The sequence below is a fragment of the Bombus fervidus genome, chromosome 4 (assembly GCF_041682495.2).
Source record: "Bombus fervidus isolate BK054 chromosome 4, iyBomFerv1, whole genome shotgun sequence".
Classification (NCBI taxonomy): Eukaryota; Metazoa; Arthropoda; class Insecta; order Hymenoptera; family Apidae; genus Bombus; species Bombus fervidus.
Window position 1 is genome coordinate 15,331,822 of NC_091520.1, and position 22,183 is coordinate 15,354,004.

At 34.4% G+C, this 22,183-nt stretch overlaps 2 protein-coding genes and 1 non-coding gene across 7 annotated transcripts in view; all 3 read right to left on the reverse strand.

Annotated features, from left to right (window-relative positions):
* LOC139986321 (solute carrier organic anion transporter family member 3A1-like) overlaps positions 1 to 4,039 on the reverse strand; it is a 66,572-nt gene extending 62,533 nt beyond the window's left edge. The window contains exon 1 of one of the 2 annotated variants that reach the window (XM_072001549.1): positions 3,760 to 4,039. The gene's annotated coding sequence lies outside the window, so the exon portion shown is untranslated. The remainder of the gene's footprint in view (positions 1 to 3,759) is intronic. The other variant, XM_072001546.1, reaches the window with a different exon arrangement.
* Positions 4,040 to 4,616: 577 nt separating this feature from the next.
* Positions 4,617 to 4,688, reverse strand: Trnap-ugg (transfer RNA proline (anticodon UGG)). The gene has a single exon. It is a non-coding gene; the product is annotated as a tRNA-Pro (tRNA).
* Positions 4,689 to 14,014: 9,326 nt separating this feature from the next.
* The window catches only part of Oatp26f (Organic anion transporting polypeptide 26F), a 50,222-nt gene continuing 42,053 nt past the window's right edge, over positions 14,015 to 22,183 (reverse strand). For all 4 annotated transcript variants that reach the window (XM_072001689.1, XM_072001688.1, XM_072001690.1 and 1 more), the window contains 6 exons: positions 19,301 to 19,422; positions 18,696 to 18,959; positions 17,812 to 18,013; positions 17,163 to 17,310; positions 16,402 to 16,778; positions 14,015 to 15,956 (listed from right to left, as the gene is read on the reverse strand). In XM_072001689.1, coding sequence (XP_071857790.1) covers positions 15,758 to 15,956; positions 16,402 to 16,778; positions 17,163 to 17,310; positions 17,812 to 18,013; positions 18,696 to 18,959; positions 19,301 to 19,422 — 1,312 coding nt within the window. In that variant the 3' untranslated portion in view covers positions 14,015 to 15,757. The remainder of the gene's footprint in view (positions 15,957 to 16,401; positions 16,779 to 17,162; positions 17,311 to 17,811; positions 18,014 to 18,695; positions 18,960 to 19,300; positions 19,423 to 22,183) is intronic.

Sequence of the window (22,183 nt, forward strand, 5' to 3'; positions counted from 1 at the left end):
AAGGATACATCGAACTCCTGCAAAAAATATACCGAGCGAGGACAACTTACATAGAGCACCGGCTCGTTCGAAAATTTATGCCACTACACTATATATTTATAGATGAATAATTTAATGGACGATGATTTGTCTTTCGGCCGATCGAAGATCGAGAAATTTCTCCGCTTCTGCTTTCGTTTCCGGCGTAATACGCTGGTGAAACGAACGTCCTTGTTTCTTTCGCTTTTGGCCAACTTCACTGAATGGGATATAGCAATGTAGGATCGTTTCAGACGCCTAAACTTGTACAATATTCAATCTTAAACTTTGTGTGAGAATAATCAAACTTGTATATTACGAGGCAGCATTAGTCTTTGATGTAACAACGAAAGAATAAATAAAGAAAATATCAGAAACAAGAAAACGATTCGAGCGATTCTGTGATATGATTACTTGAGTTAATGAGAGTATTATATAAGAATATTATATAAGAACTAATACAATAAGCTACAGCATAGTTGTGCTATTATAACAGCACATAATATGTACAGGTTGCTGAATTATGATAGTTAAAATCGAGAATATTAAGATTAAGTGAACAAACTACTTTCCTTTTGATGAATACAAGTGATATTCTTGCGGTGAACTATAAACGTCGAGCTATCAGTGGACACGATACATTTGCTTCTTACGCCGCTGATAACGAGTTAAATAATATTTACAAATATAAATTAAAAAAACCGTCCCTATATTAAAAAAATAACATATCTATTTGAGTTACCTACAGAAATTCATTACGAAGATACTAAATACTATAAATTCAATCTAAAATCTAAAGACAGACTCAAAAATATTTGAACGTGTACTTCTAAAGCCAAATATGTATATAGGTATGGTTAACTAAATAGTAAATGAAGGAAATATTTTCTTCGCTGAGCTACCGAAGAATTAATCACTTTTCTACTTGAAACATTCTGCTCCAACTTTGAAAATTTTGTAAAATTTCCTAAAAAAATTGCATTTCTTATTTACGTTGTTTCTCTAACGAATGAACGACGTGATTTTCAGCGGGATAAGATTTCTAGCACGTCGCGTAAAGACGGGACTTTTTACGAGGTCTCTGGCTTAACTCTGCGACCGCGATGCGCCTGGTTGGTCAATAAAGTTCTTCACGAGCTGACACCTACTAGCCGACGGAAACGGAACAACTTTGACAGCGATTCTTTCCGCGTTTCTGCATTGAGATACCGTTGCTCATACTGTCATTATAGGTAAATTTATCCGATGGAATTTCATCAGGGGAATTCACCAGCGAATTGGATCAAATCTGAACGCAACGAGCACACCGTGAAACTTGACACGTCAACCTTGCGCTGTGAACGGGTGCGCATTTTTAACAGCCGGTTAATTATCGATACGGGAGTCGCTATATCAAATGGTAACAGCTGGCCGGTCGAAATTAACGTCTCGAAAAGAACACGCTGCTCTTTGTTTCTTATATCGGCGATCATATGTTGCCTTCGCTTCTTTGCGATATCCTACCAGTTATACGTGATGTTGCAAAAATAAGTGTAAGGTTTTGAGAAATTATGCTGTGTATAACAGTTCTATTATTATTATTATTTGTTACTTAAGACGAATGAATAATAATGATAATGGAACGATAATGAGATATTTTATATCTCTTATAGTAGTAAAATCCCTGCAAGTAGTTTAATCATTGCTCTAGAAATATATTAATTTTTTAATTCAACCATGACCCCAAAAAGATACAAATTACTGTTTTCTCATATCGTCTAATCCATTAAAAATACTTGTAAATGTATATTTTGTACAAATATAATCGAAAAATTATAATAATAACGTTTGGATAAATATAATGTAAGAATAAAAGATAATTATTTTTCTCCGACTGTAATAAATTCGTCCATTTCCGAACAGGTTAAAAAATCGTAAGTAGAATGAGCGCGAGAAATGTTCGTTCTTGCTCGTGAACTTGGCCGATGTAAAAAGTGTTGAATCCTAGATTATATTTTTGATGTTTACAGTAACGAGCAGAAAAATAGCGAAAGTCCATATACCAAACATTCAACACAATTTATTACTTGTTACGTATATAATTTATTGCTATCTATTTATCGTACTTTCCTATATCCTATCTCATATTACAGAAATACAACTAGAAGTAAAACTTCTCGTGATTACTTAAACGTGTAAGTAAGAATCTCTTTATTTATATGCTCGCTTCTATTAACGAGAACCAGACTGATCAACTACATTTCACATGAAGATATCTATTTCATTAGCCAGCACACCATCGATAGCTACATAATCTATTATATAATCAAATCCCAGAAGACAAAGAACTTATTTTTATGAATTCAATTGTTACCGAGTAACAATTTATGTAAATACAATACTTTACAACGCTGTGTATTCTCTAAAAGTTCACAGACAACCAACATTCCTCACGCTCGTTGTGAAACACCCAGTATACGGATATCGGTAGTCAAGCCATTCCGCAGCACTGTAATAGGTGCATGGACGGATCGATGCTGAAAAACTGGAGATCGAAAGTAAACGTTCGAAGTTCAACGATAATGGGCATCGATACCGTGAGAAACAGTAAGCAGAAAAGAGGAACGATAAAGAGAACACCATAGCCGATGTACGAGCAAACGAGAGGAACATAGAAAATTAAACTAGAAAGGAACACAAAATTTATCGTGTGTTTTGAACAATGGTCGATTAGCCGGTCCGTTATTCGTCTTCGTTGGAGTAACTAATTAAACCGCAACACCGAGTGGACGGTTAATTGGTACACCGTTTAAAAGCATGACTAGAACGGGAAGGTATCGTTTTGCATAGGACAAGGTCAGAGTCCTAAGGACTGTACCACGGCCGTGCACCGCTCGACAACAGCCGGATTCCACTCTCGATGCCGCGCGCGCGGTGACAGAGCATACCGAGAATGTAAAAATAGTTGTACAGACGCCGAGGTTCAAGACCTCAATATTGTATAGATACTACGGTAGCGCGATAACGTTATCCATGGAATTATGGCACAGCTGTGTTTGCACGTAAACATCAGCGAACAGAAGAACAACGAGAACGACCGTGCGACAAGATTAAGATTTTAAGATATACATATCTTTCTTCATCACTTGTCGCGCTTATTTAAGAATTGCTTTCAGCCGCAATTTCGTGTTGGAAATTTTCCGTTTGCAAGTTGTAAATAGTCACAGAGTGGTTATATCTAAGTATATACGCTGCGTAACTAAAAGAAAAATTCATACCGAGAACTGTGATTTTTTGGTGTAATCTGACGGATAACAAAGACAGTTCATTTCCAAGGGTTCCACATGCAAAGGGAGCAACGAGAGATAACGCACGATAAGAATCTCTCTCTCAACAGGCGATACCTGTCTGGAACCTCGCGACCAGATTACGAAAACTTTGTTCTGACCTATTTCTGAAGATGCTGCATGCCATATCCCTCGAGTTTTTGCGACTTAAAATATCATTTTGCCTATAGAAATTGTTTAGAGAATTTATCCCACGAAATATACCGCGAACTTTGTTTTGTCCGAATTTTAGTACGAATTTTGGTAGTCTGGAAACCGTAGAGTCGCAGAAAATATTGGTAGACACGCGATGCAATTTTCGGTAAATCGAAAAAAGTCACTTGGCTCTGCGGATTCACCGAATATTCGATAGCACACGCGACATAGGAGAACCCGATGCGACGAATATGTAAAGTAGATGTTTTGATAAACTTACCGAAAGGACGCTCGAAGCACCTCACGAAACTCCTTTGTATCCAGGGCAGTGAAAAATCCTCGTGGTGACACCGCGATTGACGAGTTTTGTATACATTTAAACACACTCACTGACACTACGAGCCGAGCACTGAACGAATTTTACGCGCACGCTTGCCTTGACCTCACGATCTGACCGGTAGATCGGTAAGAATTTCACGAAAATCACATTGATAGCGTTCGACCGTCAGCTTCCTTCGGAGATCATAGACTAGCTGTGTTTTTGCCCGACCATTGAGGAACTGGTGCATGCGCACTGCGTACTGGCCGCTGTCTGCCATCTTGACTTTCTCCGGAGTAGGAAAACATACCGCGCGCAATTTGAACTTGCTAATTTAAATCTACCGACTTTGTGCTCGTTAATGATACCTTTATTAATTTTCTAACCGCATTAAAATAACACACAGTGTCACGAATTTTATTTACCATATTATTTAATGGAATCTAAAGCATATTATTAAGTAAAAATATGTATACCTTTTACACTTTTAATGAAGGATGATAATATAAGTTTAAAAAATTAGGTTTGTAAAACGAAAACACTCTTTTTTATTACTAAAAAGTAAATAAAAGAAAATTTGTTAAAACAGGATGTTGAGAAACAATTTTTGTTACCAGCATTAAATTCGTGTATATTTATAATTTCACACGCTTATATCTACATATTAACAGAAAACATGTTTCTTTTAATTGTGTAAAATGTTACTTCATTTCAATAGACAATACTTCATATAATAGAGCTTACTTAATGCTTTGTATACATGTATATTACTTGACAGTATTTTTGGATACAAAATTTATATCAGTATAAAAAAATTTGGGCCCCTCCGGGATTTGAACCCGGGACCTCCTGCACCCAAAGCAGGAATCATACCCCTAGACCAAGAGGCCAGATGTTAGAGTGTTTTGTAACATAGTATATTCGGCACGTAGTAAAGTTTAAATATATAAATAAATATACAATTACTGTTGTAATTATATATAAATATGTTAAATATTATAATGCAAGCATATTATAATATTACATATATCATGTAATAATATATCAATCATAAATTTCTATAATGGCAGACTAAAACTTATAATCCAATGTGATAGCCTTCTATTTATAATAATAAACCTAAATATATAATTATCGCTTTATCAAAATATAACCATAATATATACATAATTTATACGTAAAAATGTAGAAATTTTAATCTTAATCTCAATAATGTCAGTCGATAAATAAATACGCGATCATATCTACAGATGATTATTAATTAAAAATGCATGATTATGATTGCAGTATTGATTGTAGTTACGAATACCAACAAATACATACGTATACATGTACATAGTTTAAATGTATAGTCAATAATCTCGTATATGATACCATCGACTAAGGATCGTCGGTGATTGCAGCTACTTTTACAGTAATAGTTATAAATTTTTAATTCTTACGACCCATTATAGTATTTCATACCAATTTATAAATTTTCCAAACTTAACTCGAGGTACTTTCATATTCGACTTATTCTCTATTTAGTTATTCGCATCCTCTATATAATGAAATTAAATTAGTAAATGCATTATTTTCTAATACGTATTTATATTTGTTTCAAACGTACGTGTTGTTTCCTTATCGCGTAACATGATATCGCTGTTGAAAACATTTCTTTGCTTCATCACACACACAGTTTTTTTGAAAATTCGTTGATCCGACACGATCTACTTATCGCCACGTAAACACACATCCGTACACACTCGTAGGGTAATTAATGGCGAAATATACATACATATATTTATATACATATTGTTAGGATCTGTCAATTCTTGTTGTTTGCGACGTATTAATTAATTGCATAGTATTTCCACTCCTATTCCTATTATTAGTTTTTTTCTCGATGTTGTATTTGATTTATCAGAATTATCGGTAGTTTGTATTATTAGCTTCCGAGCTAGAATTTGAAGTCGATTATTGTATTTATTTTATAATATCTTTGCATTATATAATTGATTTGTAATGTAATTGAATTAACAAACAATTTCATATTTGAGAAGACTAAGGTGACATTGGAAAAAATTATAGAATTCATTTTTCTTGTTCGAATATATTAAGCTATTCGTTCGTTCCGAAAAAAATTAAACGAATTATTCCATTGCTTCGATCCACATAAATAATATATATAATAGAATTCTGAACGATTAGAATGAATGTTCTTAATAGACTTTTCTACTTCTTTCGTACTGTTTCCTTAATTGATTTTGATAGTAAATATTTTTTAATAGACTTCTTAATTTAATTTAATTTAAAGTTGATTTATTTAATTTTATTGTATGTATATATGTAATCTTTGAGAGATTGCAATAAGTCATACTGTGCTGCATTTCCCGCATGAATGTTCTATAGCATCACCATCTCACGACTTTTATAAATAATTTTTATTGTTTCTAAAGAAGACGCCATTACAAGTTCAGTTTTTGGCGCGTAGGATTATCGTACTCTTCAAGCAATTGTTTTGCCAAGGAATTCCGGATTTGTTGCAAAGATTTTCGAGTATTTATAAAATGTGATACAGTTTATTACTAGAACACTTATCTCAGCTTTCAGTAACAAACAGCATAATCTCTAAAATCAGTTATATTGCATTTCGATTATTCGTTAATGTTCAATGTAGATACATATACATTCAGAAATTAGTTAATTCGACACGATCGACTTCCCGCGACATAAACACACATCCCCACCCATCGGATATTTGATTGGCGAACGGGACGCGGGGAGCGTCATTGCGGTGTCGAAAGTTGTCGCGTAAGGACCTGTCAATTTTCGTTGTTCGCGATTTATTAATTAACTGCGTAGTATCTTCATTCATATTCCGCTGCCTTCGTACGCTATTATTAGGTTTGTATTGTTAACAGTTGTTCGCTTATTAATTTATTATACATTATTATAACAAAGTTAAATAATATTTGAAATTCTTTTTTGTTCTTTTTCTTCTCTCGATCGTATGTTTGGTTATAAGTTTCCGAGTTAGAATTTGAAGTCGATTATTGTTTCTGTCTCATTTTGATTATAATTCTATATATTTGTTTTAAATTGGTGATTTTCTTTTGTGCAGGTTGCTCGACCATAGCGGGACGATAACTAGGAATTCAAAATAGCGTCGTTTGGACGCCATGATGATTAACAGTCAATTTGTCAGCTTCTCATGGAGATCGAGTTAGGTTTGTTAGAATGATAGAATGTTTTAATTATTGTAATGAAAGCAGACTTATACATACGTTTATATTATCTTTTTATTGGATCATTGGTAATACAGTTACGTATAATACATATTTGATACTTACCTTTGCACTATATAATTAATATGTAATATAATCGAACTAACGAATAATTTCATATTTGAGAATACTAAGATGAAATTGGAAACAATTATAGAATTCACTTTGCTAATCCTTAAAAATAGAATTTACTTCTTTCGTACTCTTTTCTTAATAAATTTTGATAGTAAATATTTTTGAATAGATTTTTTAATTTAATTTAATTTGAAGTCGATTGACTTAATTTTATTGTATATATATGTATATTCTACATCAAGAGATTGCAACCAATCACTTTGTTTCGTTTCCCGCGTGAATTTTCTATAGTATCGCCATCTCACGACTTTTATCAATAATTTTTATTGTTTCTAAAGAAGACGCCATTACAAGTTCAACTTTTAGCGCGTAATATTATTTGCTCTTCAAGCAACTGTTTTGCCAAGGTATTCCGGATTTGTTGCAAAAGTTTTCGAGTATTTATGAAATGTGACAGTTTATTACTAAAAGACATATCTAATCCTTCGATAGCACAATATAATCCCTAAAACCAGTTATACTGCATTTGGAGTATTCGTCAGTGTTCAGTATAGAGATACGAATTTTATAATATTTGTAAACAATATTTTACGCTTTTCCATACATTGTTTTAATATGTAATTTCATGACAGCAGCAAACAGCAGTACTTTTCAAAACAAACTTCTTTCTTCTGCTTCTTTCTCTACAGCCCCCCCCCCCTCCCATAACACACTTTTACTTTCAGAGAATGTTTTTGTGATCGCGTGCAATGCGATTAGTAGAGTCAGTGTTTGTTTCGTAATTGTAATTTCAATATTTCTTAGAGCAAAATAGCTCTTGTTAGTACTCATTGTGATAGTTATACGCGAAATTAGAGTCAGTGTTTGTTCGTCGGTTTATTTATCGGGCGCGTTGGTAATTTTTTATTTCTCTTTTTGTATATAATTTATTTTTTTTTAATATTCGTTTTCGGTATTCGAGTTAGTGCTCAAGAGGATAAAGCCTCTCCTGGAGGCTAGCAATGTAAGTATTTTTACACATTATTTACCAGTTTAGTTTGTTCTTTGTATATTGCTTAAATTATTTTAATATCTATTGGAATGAAGTCTCAAAACTTCAATATTGAATTATAAAATCTAAATTTCAAATTGTTCTATTAGAGTCTTAATCCTTATAGTAATTACAGTTTATTAGAATTTCAATTATGATTATTGTCAAAGTTTTAAATTTAATAGAATTTTATGCTTCATTTTCTTGGACTTGTGAAACAATCAACGCTGTGGTTTTAAGAATAAATTATAATGTTACATATTTTGTTATAGCTTTCCCACGGTCTGCACTTCCTCTTGTTCTCTGGATAGGATCTTATGGTGCTTCAAAAGCTAGAAATGTAGGTACTTCGATTAATTCTGTTTCTTTCATTTTTTAAAAATTATAATTGACTAATCAAGAAATAAAATTTGCTAAAAATTTTTATTCTTTCTTATTATATTAATAAACTATAAAATTTTATCTTCAACAATAGATTATATATATACTATTCCATGTTTTGTTACAGATATTTCACAACCTGTACTTCAACCGTAAGGTGTGATGATTCTTCCGGGATGACGGCCTTCGGCCTTCACGGTGGTTTCCTCTGATCTACGTCAACATTGTCGACATCGTTCTTCGTATGTAACTGTGAGTCGCATGCTTTTTGTTCCTCTGGTCACTCAATCATGTCGTAGGATGAAAGGTCCGAATCGACACGGGTGACTGGTTGTATCACGTAGAATTTTTTACGAGCATAGTGACCGCGAGTATTTATTATACCCGTGAGTGGTAATACATATTTCCTTTTCATGCGTTTTATTTATTAGTTCAGGATAGATCTTCTTGCACATCGCGTTTTTTATTAACATGAATAATGTTGTGTAGTGTTAGTAATTGATTAATTAATTATGAATGATCATGAATGAAGTCAAATAGATTCATACGGATATAAGCCCGCGTATAAATAAAATTAATGAATATTTGAATACATAATAAATGTTGAAATTACTTGAATTGATTATTTTGCGACGGAGAAGTACAATATCCTGCGACTTTGTCACAAAAAGATTAGAACTACAATGATGACAATATATATTATATATAATTTGTTTGTAAAAGTATTAAAGTCCACTTCTTTTCGTACAAAAATTTATTTTTTATGTGTAAGAAGAAATTTCGCGGCAGGCAGATTTTGGAATCAAAGCAACAAATTTTGAACGCTTTTTCGTGATTTCGAAGATATGCTTTGACGAAGAGATCGCCTGAGATTACTTAACATTAATGTTTAAACTGCAGTCTATTATTATATTGCTTTGAGTTTTAGTGTTCTCTCTCATAAATAAATTCTATGTTCTTTGCCTAGCTTTTTTACAATAGCAGAATTTAAATAATTTAGTAAACTATTAAATTCAGTAAATTAACATAGATTCACAATAATTTCAAATATAATGAATAAATACAAAATGAAAGAATAGTAGTCCGTTAGATGCATACAAAGCAATTATACTGATCATCTTTTAGATCAGGATTTTCAGGTTTAACCCTTTCCGTACCCATTGTCAGGATCTCATTCACGTGCCCAGGTGCTACGTGGGTGAAGGAAAGACGATGGGTACGATGACCATAAACTTAATAATTTGTTAGCGACTGACGATAATTGGTGTATCGTGCGCGACGTAATTTCCACATTGTGTGTGTGTGTGTGTGTGGTTAGGCTGTGGATTTGCGTCGTCATTTCAATTATTAATATTCAATTTATACAATATACATAATATAGATGTACAAATATACATAATATAAAATGTACAAACATAGACGATAATATCCTTCATTCTACCATTATAACATTCAAATAACAAAGTGATGGTACCAAATTTCGTACCATTTGTTCAAATGACGTCACTTCTTTAGATAATGCAATGCGTGTATTTCTTTAATTGTAAACTTATTTCTAATTAAAATTAGAATGTATTTATATCGCATTCTACGCAATGGTCGCTAGCTATCGTCAGTCGATTTCAGGAAAACGGTACGTAAATTAGAGTGTGAAAGTTGAATGCCAAATTCGGGTGTCGGAGGCGTCCCGGGACGTTCTCTCTAGTGTAGGCTCTTGCACCCGGGTGTTATGTGTGAGAATCGTGGAGCGAGTGTGTTGGTATGCCTGTTTTGCCACTTTTTAAATATAGGGCTAGGTAGGATAGGTAGTATACTTTCTGGTATGAGTGTTAATCATAAGTAGGTAGGGCCGGGCAGGTTGGCGCAGTCTCAGGTCGGGTAGGCGCGTTTTCGCGTGACCAACCTGTTTCAGGGAATCTACTTTGAAAAATCGTCAGTAAAACTAGAACTAGTGGAGAATGCCACTCGTTTATGGTTTTGCCTATCGGTTTTTTGAATTGCGCGGTCGCGGTCGCGAGTGGGCTCGAAACGAACGTTTGTTGCTCGAGCATGCAGATGCGAGTGATGTCCATGTGCACTTTGATCAGCTTCCGTGGTTTATATTTTTATCTTCAACTTTTTCTTTTTTTGTTTGCGATTTAGAAGACTCGAGCTTAGATTTAAGTTTCAGCGGGCATTGCGCCCGAAAAAAGAAGAGGCTATAAGCCGAAGAGGCCCGGCAAACTGCCTCTCAAGAGGGCAACTACTAATGGCTCTTCATCCTCTGGATCGTCCAGAGCATGGAAAGTCATTCGTATTACCACTTTGTCACTATGCTCGTCTTTAGTATTTGTAGTAGTATGTAGTTCTCTTCTGGCCAATTTACATATCAGCTCATCATTACATTGAGCAAATCGCGGTTTTTTCTTAGTGTTGCGAATGATTAATAGCGAATGATTAACAATTAATTGAATTAGAGTTGCGAAGTAGTTGAAGTTTCGCGTTGCAAATTAGAGTTGCGAAAAAATGTGAATTTCGCGTTTTGAATCAGAGTTGCGAGAAAATAGCGACTACGGTTTGAATTAGCGTTGCGATGAAATATCGTGTTTGCTGTAGTATTGCAAATTATAATAGTTCGCGTGATTGTTCTTAGCGTTTCTTATTATCAGTTATTAGAATTTCTTAAGTATTATACCACAGTGCTTATCGCGTTCTCTTCTATTTGAACAATATCAGTTTTCTGTTTTATAGCTGAATTTAATAAATTAGTGTTGCGAAACAGAAAAGTTTTTCCACTCACGGATTGTTCGGGTCTACATAGAGTGGATGGCCCTTCAGGCCAGCGATTTCTTTTTCAGCATCCCCTAATCCCAGAGCGTTTGCTTTTGAAAATACTGCTGATAAACTTATCTATTCGATATTTATAAACATTTTTTAATTTGCTGTAGTACTATTATATGATTTTGAAATAATTTTGTTAACTATTTACTTAATACTTAAATATACAAGTCTGAGTGGCATCCAAATTACCCGAGAAGTCATTGAATATAATAAAAGCTTAGTTTCATGTAAAGTTGTTTAGTTTAGTAATTTTTTTAATCCGTTCTTCTTTCATCTTAGTATTCGGGTAAAAATTTCAATTTTTTATTAAATTCAACTTCAAATTACATTTAGAACAATATTTTGATAATCTGATCTTTTCGTGCTTCCTCCCTACCGTTTGATGTACTAATAAATTAGCTTGTTATAGGTTTTTCGAATTGTAAGAAATATCATCAAGATTCGTATAAGTACGTCAAAGACCTATTTCCATAACGTGGATAAGTGAAAGGATATAAATACGTACTAAGAAATATTTATCTGCATTTTGAGCATTTATTTATATTAAGAATTTTCCTATATTTTTTATATTTTGTGTTTGTTTCAGAAAGCATCATGAAATCACCAGAAGAAGATTTATATCTCGTATAATATTTCCTTCCTCTTCCCTTATTATGCCAATTAAATCTTTAGATAGATAGGATCCATAAACAGATTGTTAGGTTTTTAGTTAGGTTGGATCCAGAAATCTTTAAATTCTTATATAGTCAGGTTAACTTAAATTTACAATTAGACAAGACATGTCTTTAAATTGAATAAAGGTTATGACTACGATGATTAGAAAGTTAGGCTATTCTTAAGTCTGGCCAGGTTTATCATTATAGGTTGTAGGTAGTTAGTAGAAAAGTGATGGTAGAAAGTACTGCTTCCTAGTATTGTTAGCGCTTGCTTATATAAGTGCGATAGTATTTAATACACGTATCATTAATCCTTAATTGGTGAAAATCGTATTTAACTGCTAACAATTTAACATATTGACCGTTTATTTGTATTGTGTATTTTACATAATAAAACACCCTTATCACGTAAAATGCAGAATATACATTGAAAATTTTCTAAATTTTCTAAAATTAAATAATTTTATTCTAACCTATTTCGAATCACTTCCAACCCAATGATACCAATTGAGGATTAAAAGTAATAAGGTGGATACGTAGAAAATGGGTAATTCAGAAGTAAAAAGTGTAATTCTTTATGGGACATATTTTATTTATTTTCTTTTATTTTAATTATTAATTAATCTACATTTTCATGCCAATGAGAGTCAATCGAACTTTCATTGTCATGAAAATGTACAATATTGATATGATCACGAAATAGCGTCTCATATTGAATTACACAGCTGGTTTAAGATTTGATTTATTTTTATTTTCAAGATTAGCATTTCGCGTCGGTTTTGCTTAAAACTCCTTTTGTTGTTTGTTTCGCATAACAATCAAGGAATTGGTCGTTTTGCAAACACACACCAAACGAAGAATTTTTTTATAAATTGATGTTTTAAACAAATAAATTTTTGCGCGTGAAAGGAGGGTGGTTGGGATCGTGGATAGGGTGGATCTCCACTCGTAGCAACCTCCACGTCGGTGAGACTCGGGTAATCGGGGTATTATTTCATATATAATAACTAATCGCATTAATATACGTGATCAAAAATAATACGAGCTGATTGGATGCGATTCTTGTTTTATGTAGTTCAAAAAGTCGACTAGGGTCCATAATTCCATAAATGCGTGTCATTTTAATTCCGACCATTAGTGTTATAGCACAGACGAGTGTGTACTTACATACATATGTGTATGTTAATTTGCGAACTGATCCCTCTGACTCTAAGTTAGAAAAAATTAGATTAACTGCAACGTTCTTGACATATAATACAAAAATATGGCATGAAAGCTTATTCAACGCGGACATTACATAAAGAACAATGAAATCCTTTTAACAATGAGATTACTTGACACGTGAATAGTTACGGAGTGTGTCTACCTATACATAGTTTAGTAGTATTAAAATTTCGTTTCAATTTTAACCACTATGGTTACCACATTTTTGAAAATTAATTTAATTTCACGGACAATCTTGTGATAAATGTTACTAGCTATCGTATTACAGTTTGATAAGTTACTGATAACAAGGATAAGGAACACTAGATTGTTTAACGTATTTTACTAGCTCTTTATTAGTGACGCGTACAATACACGTGTTAAATATATTTATCATAACGAAGATAATTACAATTAGAAACCGCACAAAATGTTTCGTATCAAACCGATATAAATAACATTTCACAATATATTCCCGTACTTCAAATTTACTCGATTGGTTATTTCAAGCATTTCTACTTTCATCGACGAACTGCACTCATAGAAAATGTTCAATAAAAATCTTTTAGCGCTTGAAATTTTCCATATCTTTTTAAAAACTGGTTAATAAAATTTGTACGATTCGTCCTCTAGAAATTTCTAATTGGTGCCGATGTTCTCGACGATTTTCTGAATAAAACGTTCCGTTAAAGGCGACATATAAAATCTTAATATACAAAATTCCAAATTGATATATCGAGGTTATTCAACATGTGAAAGGGATATGCTAAAATCGATACCAGAACTTGCAACTATATCCGTAATTGTATATACTATTACAAACATCAATTCACAATAGAGGTTGTTCCATTTCCTTTAGACACTATGTCTTTTATACAAGCAATAACATCATACAAATATGGTATATTAATTCTATGAAAAACAATGTCTTCCAGAGGCATTTTTGTGACACGATATTTCAGCTGGTCGCAGTAACAATTATACGTATATCGCATAAATAAGACGAAGATGTATAATTTCTTTTACCTCGAACATCGATTATTATCATCTGCGGTAAATACATTCTTCGGATTTAATTGACGGTCGGTAAATACTAGGGTTATAATCATAGGTTGTTACACGAGTTGTAATCACATTTAGATCAGATAGCAGAGGACAATACAATGATACAATTCTAGATAACTTTGATAGTCTTCTTTGATCCAGTGTCTAGCTGTGATTATTCATTTCTATAGAAGAGTACAGAAAGCGTAGTGATATATCAAGCTAACGTTCATCCTGTTAGGCTGAGTTCACACTGCTGTTCGCAAGTAGCGTAGACCCAGCATTATTTCTATCCTTAATGTTATGTATTCAAATTAGAACCTTACGAATGAATTATTTCATGTTAGAAAGTACATACATAATAAACATCGAAAAGGACTACAAGTGCACTTGCCCATATCATATCTTATAATTGATACTGATAATTCAAATATTAAAAACCAACGATACGTTCTTTACAATAATTCTGGCAGTGAACAGCTCTTACAAGAAGTATTCTACTTATTACAAGTCGTATAAATGTATCTGTACAATTTTAAACAATTCTCGAAATAAATAATCTTATATCCGAGTTTCACTGATTTCACAGTTGTATTCGCTACAGAATCACATTCACATATATCGATTTTTCCTCACGAATGTGCCATATCTGTTTTACGCTTACTACATGTACAATAATAATAAATAAACGCGCTTTTTATAAATCCCTTAAAAGTTAATCAATAGATGAAATTGTTTCCTCTCATGGTGGAAGATCACAGGAAAAAACGTGATAAGTCTATTCGGGTCGATTTTCAAATTTTGATGCTACTTGACGTCTAGAAGGCGATATCTTAATACATTCACATAGTTCTGAAAAAGATTTGTTAAATCCAAAGATACAATCCTTTTCCAAATAGCTGATAAATGTACGAAGCTCCGTGACAATCAATATTTTTGGAATGTTGGAGGAAATGGCAAACATATACACATATTTAATATTAAAATTATATAAAAATGGAGAAATTGACTATGTATTGAATTTTTAAATTATTCCTCTGTAAAACATGAAAATTGTTACTTGTTATATTCTTCTCCTGTGATCTTTTATTATAAACACGACCTATATTATAAAGTAGAAGTATTAAATAATCTATCTATCCATTTACATTTTCCCTCATTTATTCTACAACAAACTATAAACAGAATTATTAAACACGTATATTAAAGCTATATGCTAACACGTTCTTTTGAAATATCTCCCATTAAAAAGTGTACCTACCAAACCGAACAAGCTAGGTTCTGCATTACCGATACTGGCTTTAACAGACCAGCAAATAGCGGCATCTAATTGTAATGGAGCTGCAACAAGTGTAAATCGCTTTGTAAAACTCATTCGATCGATTGTTTCCTTCGATAAGTTTGACAGATATTGAAAATTCTTATTAAATGTAGATTATTCGCGATATTTCTACGGCGACTGTATCGAAATGTCAGATTATCGTTTACGGATCGATTATAGGGTTTATCGTTGCCGGTGTGGTTGGGCCTTCGTGCTGAGTGTCGTTTAACATTAACGTCGTTGTTGGCTCTTCTCGCGAATTTTGTGTAACTCTTCTGTTTGGAGGAATATACGTCCACCAAGCGAGGAAAAAGAAAAGGAGGGACGCTGCTTTACCGATGAAGGCTAAAGCCAGCATGTACCTGAAACAGTGTAAATGCTTTTTGTTCTTTTTCATGAAAGTCTATTCTTATGGGAATTGGAGTCATGTAATCTCTGTATGGATACGAAATTCCATATACACTAACCTACATGGTAATAATAACTATGTATATAGATGAATTGTAATAAATATAAACATTATTATGGTCTGTACAGTAGTAGAATAAATAGAATAAATAATAAAACATAGACAAAGAAATGCAAATATACAATCCTACTTTTTATCGATTTCTGAATAGTAGAAATTCATTTTATATAAATGAAAGTATACAAAGAGTATTTGACATGATTCCAATTTCCTATCAGTCCATAAATTTAGAAACGATTAAGCAGAAATTTGTCGTGTATGTTTAACTCTTTAAGGATGATCGATGGAAAATATTAGCAAATACTCATATCGATATATATTTATTTTATCATACGTACCTGCTCATGTACAAATTATCATAAACGAGGCAGGATCCTCCACCGTCGCAGGTTCCATTCCATAAAATGCAAGTGTCGTCTATAAGTGCGCCGAACACCATAGGTGCAGGTATCGTGCCCAGAATTCTAACTTTAATCCACTGAATACCCAAGGCAAACGACCTCTGATCATCTCGAACGACGCGAAGCGTCGCTGAAAGCGCGGGCATCGTGCAAAGAAAAGTTATGAACATGTTGCAGAACGCTAGAGTAATGAAGGGCCATAGGTAGGAGCACGATGTGTTACAAGTCGTATTGATTGCCTCGTAACTGATCACATTGCCACCGGTGGTCAGATTTATTGGTGGCTCGCGTATGCAGGTGCAGTCTGAATACACCTGTAAAATACAAAACGGGAATATTAACGCAATGACTACAAATTAATTCCGAACGTAGCTTTCATTAGCGATCAACTATTTGCGTTTAAAATGAATAAAATAAATAAAAACTAGACATTGATAAATTCTTTTTCAATTAGGAATTTAGTATTTATAATAATAATTTAGTGTTTAATAACAAAGTAACGTTGCAAGCTTGCAACTGAATGAGTTTCTGTTTCTAACGAGCCTACGCTTTCATGAAATATCTGAAATAGCACGATAGCAATAAAGACAAGGCGAAGATTAAGGAAAATGTATACACATGTATATACATATAGTTCCAAGAAACAGACTAGGCATTCACGAGTTTGCATACTAAGTGCGATAAGAAATCATACTGACTTCGACGTTATTTATTCTCGTTCCTTGATAACATCCTGCATGACAAGGGGAATAGTACGTGATCCCATCAACTCCGCATATTGGACTGAACTCTGACCTCGAGCAGCCGCAACCGTTATTGCACGTGCTGTCCAGTGAAAAAGATTTTCTGCAAACGTAAAATTTCTTAATTACATAGAAATTTATATCTCTTGCAACTTCTCATAATATTTATATGGATATAGCTACTATGAAGTAACAGTCAACGTTTTCTTACTCAAGTACTGCTGTACAGTTAGTCGCGATATTATTCGTTATTTTATTGAGATTATTCAAATGTAATAAGAATTTATGACAAATAGATAGTTCATATTTGGTTTTTCTCGACTGCCACAAAAAATGAAAAATTTAGAAACACGAAAATAGGCAAAAATAAATGAAAATGGAGATAAACGATAAAGAACGAAAAGCAGATATATCATACATCGTGGATGAAGTTATAAATATGCATACAGACAAAATTGTCACATTTTTCGCTAGTTTGGAACGCGAAGTGAAGCAACTAGAAAATAGAGTTTCTGATACGCAATTTTACTCGCTACTGTGCTAAAGCTAGTTTTAAACAAATAAACGAAATTCATGCACACACGGATAGGAAACAATCGCGTACTTGGTTTGGTCGGAGTAGGGTACGGTGACTCCGGCGAAGTTTAAATTCGGGCAGTTGAGAACGAAGCACAATGTGAAGGCGATACACGACGCGGTGGCCAGCAGACAGAACTTTAAAATGCCCGAGCACGGCAAATTAAAACGCTTTATGAGATAACCACCGAGGAAGGTACCGCCACCGCCTGCGGGTACAGTCACTAGACCTAAAAAACACACGCAAAAAAGAAAGATAAAAACAGTTATAAAAAGGGTCCATTTCATTCGAGTACCAGTTTGCACGCGAGTTTAGGTCCTCCTGGTTGTGCCAAAATTTTGCGAAATTACATCGAAACATTAGTCAATCGTAAATATATCGTGCACGTCGAAATACAGGATGTTTCACGCAAAGACGCCAACCTATCGCTGTGGGAAGGTAGAAGAGTAAAAAAGATTTTGTTAGCCAAAATTAAATATCGACTTAAAGGAAAAAGATACATGATAGGTCTATTTTTGTGATTTTCTGACTTTTGTGTTACCTACGATTATCATTTGAAATGATCTGATTCTTGCCTATTGAAATCCTTTTCAACCTTCCATGTATCAAGCTATAATTTGGTCTATTTGAAACACGCTGTATAAAAAAGTTGACGATGATTTATGTTTGCGACATCCGCGCATATATCTGACGGTAACATATCGTTCAGCCGATATTTTATGTTGCGCAAAGAGAGTAAAAGAAAAAAAAAAAGGTTGCATGATGAAAGAGGAGAATAAAAAATGTTTCGAGTATTTGACGAAAAATGTCGACGATTACGCGTTACGATGGGCGAGAGTCACGCGACTTTCTCTCTCGCTCTCTTTTTTCTTTTTTGATTGATTACAACAGAATGTTTGAATATTATTCACCCATTAGTAACGCAGCGGAGCTAGGGTTGACGTTGAATTGATTTTCGATCAGCTTCGGCAGGAACGCGGCGAAACCAGCGATAAGCAATCCTTCACTGGCACCTGCCAGATTCAACATGAAAAATCCTGGATTACCGAGCAAATCGGTCAGAGCACGAGGTAGTTCTCGTATTTTCGAGAACGCCTCCCCTCGATCGCTCGAGGACGGCTGCTCGGGCTTCTGATGCGCCTCTGACACTCGCTCTTTGGCTAATTTCTCCGAACCTGAGAAAAGAGGCATTATCGTTGAAGAGTCGATTAACGTTCCACCAGCGAGAAATATTTGGACTATTGCGTATCTTGGCAAGAACATAATTTAGTTAGAAAATTATACGAAAAGAACGACTGGTATTATTTTAGTCTTTAGTATTATTACGGTCGTGTAAAACGAATACGATGACAGGATGAAATTGATTTCTGATGATTAGTACGTAATAAGAAAACTGACGTCTATAACGTCAGACGTTACAAATCTGTTTCTTACACATGTACATTTTAAGTTACTAGTTTCAGATGGTAGAAAGGGAAATCTTTGCGACGTCTTTTTCAAATTGAAGTTGACATACCAGGTAGAGCTGCCGGAAACGCCAAGATCGGTATAGCAATTACGAAACATATAACTGCAGCTGCTAGGAAACCTATCCACCATGCTCCCACCCATACGTTGCTGTTTGGTGTTAAGCCAATCCTGAACAAATATCGTCTACAATTAGTAAACATTTTAAATTATATAGAATTAATAATTATATATAGAACACACACTGCAACCGACTGATCCTTCTTTCGAATTTTCATCGTCTTCCTAACTTTACATCGATCTCTACCTACTTAATCGTCGTTTTAAACGCAAACAGGGAAGCTCGACGGCACTGCTAATATCCGTGAAACGGGTCAATTCTTTCTTTTTTAAACGCTTTAAAGCGGCATTCATATTAAACGAAACTCCGGGAGAAAGTAGGCCGCGCGCAAACAAAAAAAAGCGGGCAAGGATTCCAGGGGAAAAAATGTAATTATCTCGGAACAGTATAGCGGACGACGAGCACGACAGGGTGAGTAGGCCGGAATTGCTCTTCCGTCGCGGAACTTCCGGCGCAACCGGCCGATTTCCTCGCGCTTTTTTAATTGCGCCGTACGGCGCGACCATCTGAAATTCCCAACCGACCGAGCTTCTGCAACTTTCCCGACTAATTGCCGTGCAACGAGCCCGGAAGTTCTCCTCTCCTCGTGTTCTAAACCGATACGCGGACAGAAGTCTCGTTCGGCCTGCACGATTCGTCATCTACGAAAAAATCCTGATAATTTGGTTAGGAAACGAAGGACGCTGTGTGCTATTAGGATGACAATAAGTTAAATTCATAATTTATGGATCATCTTACGTAATAAAAAAATAATCGATAATAACAAGATAACACTGCTATTAAACATTTTTCCATGGGAGACGTCTACCATGAGCAATATTCTCTAACCTCGCCAGTACTTTCAAAACGTTTCTCACTCATCATCCTTTCCTTCACGGCGTACAATGCGCCATCACCATCGTACGAGCATAACCGAGCTCGCCGCCTAGCAAATTCCTTCAGAATCGCGGTATTACGCCGCAATATGTAGCATAATCTATTCGTAGCGTAGTCTGCAGAGCGGAAGGTGAGAAAGCGAAAAACTATGAGAAGTACTCGGAGGCAAGTCGCGCTCGAACCAACATCTGCCGTCCAATCTTTTGTTTGACTACGAAATTAAACGAGGCACATACATCGTGAACCTAAATTCACGGTACAAGAAAAATAAGGGACTTTACGAATGAAAATAAAACTAAAAAATACGTCGTACTATAGGATAAGACGGTACACAGTAATTTTTGTGTTGCGCATATCGGTAGACCGCGGATTTTTATGCAAATTCGTATCTTTGCACATATAAATAACAAGATGGTTTCTAAATAGAGAATTGTTTTATCCATGAGATATTATAACGAGTATTTTAAATGGAGTATTTTTAAGAAGTAACGTCATTGTTTTATTTTCGATAGATCGATTTGCAGTTGCCGATTTTGATTGAATCCTTCCGAGACCATTTTAATTAATTATTATAAAACATGTATGTAGTTCACCGTAGTAGACAGTCTCATTATCTTTGATTTTCTTTCGAGCCATAGCGTATCCTTGGTTTCACTTGCACTAGGAATTTAGGTCCGCGGTGTATAATGGCTATTAAGCTGCTACAGTAGACGCGAGCTTGCAACCGGAAGTGGTCGTAACGCAAACGGCTACTCTACTCTTTTCCTCCATTCCAGCTCCATTCAGCTGCATTCAGCTTCATCCAGCGGAATCGGAAGGAAAATGTAATTGCACTCGCGAGAATGTTATTAGCTCTCGACAAACGTTTTCGTCTCTTTGTTTTTATTCGAGGTTTCTGTAGGGATGAAGCGGCCTCTCTCTGTTTGCAAATTATCGGATTGCGTTCGCTTCGACACGCAATTTAAGTTTGCGGAAAACTCGGTAAATCCTGTTGCGACCCGGCCTTAAAACTTCCGCCGTTTAGGCGGTTACGAGAAGCGAATTTTAAATTGAGGATTAGCAGGCTTCAACCGGGAAGCGCGTCGTAGTTGATGTTGGACAAAGGATGTTGTTCGATGGTTGTTCGATAGAGATGGGATATTCTCGATGAATTTTATCGATAAAGACAGACGTGTTAAAACGATTATCGAAGCTTATGATAGGTTAACACACAGGGTGGTATAACAAAGTTGTAATTAAACAGGAAAGAATATACGCTTTTCCGATTGAAACTTTCCGTATCTTCGTTTTTACGGGTCAAACTGCACGATCTTTGTCCTGAAAAAATATTTAATTGTCATTAAACTAAACATACTATGTTCTGTTTAATATGTGTAATTCCGATAGTTCCAGTAGAACGCAATGCCTGTTGCTTTAATTACAAGGTGATTTAATTATAATTAGTTTTCGAATAGGTAAATGTATAGTACGAAATTGAGGATTACGTCAAATAGATGACTGGATTTAAGCTTCGTGATTAGTAATTCACTCTTAAATATTGTACGAAGTATAGTGATAAAATGACGGTGGATGATCAAGATTGCTTTGAACCGATTTGAATTAGTAGTAATACTGAATAATTGAAATTAATAATTCTATTATTCTATTCGTGACAGTAACCGAAAGCGCATATGATAGAAGTCTACGAGAAAAAGGAAATATTATCCATTTGGAACGATGGAAACTATCAAAATTCAATTGATTCGATTAATTTGATTAATCTTTTAATCGAGTTCAAGCAAACAACGTTTCTCCAATTCTTTCATAGTCTCGATATATTTTTCTAAATACCTTGAATTTAACTAGTATCATCAGCAAATATGATGTTGGACGTTGAATCAATTCGATATGACGAGCAGGAATGTTTTATCGACTGACGAAGCGAATATTTCTAGC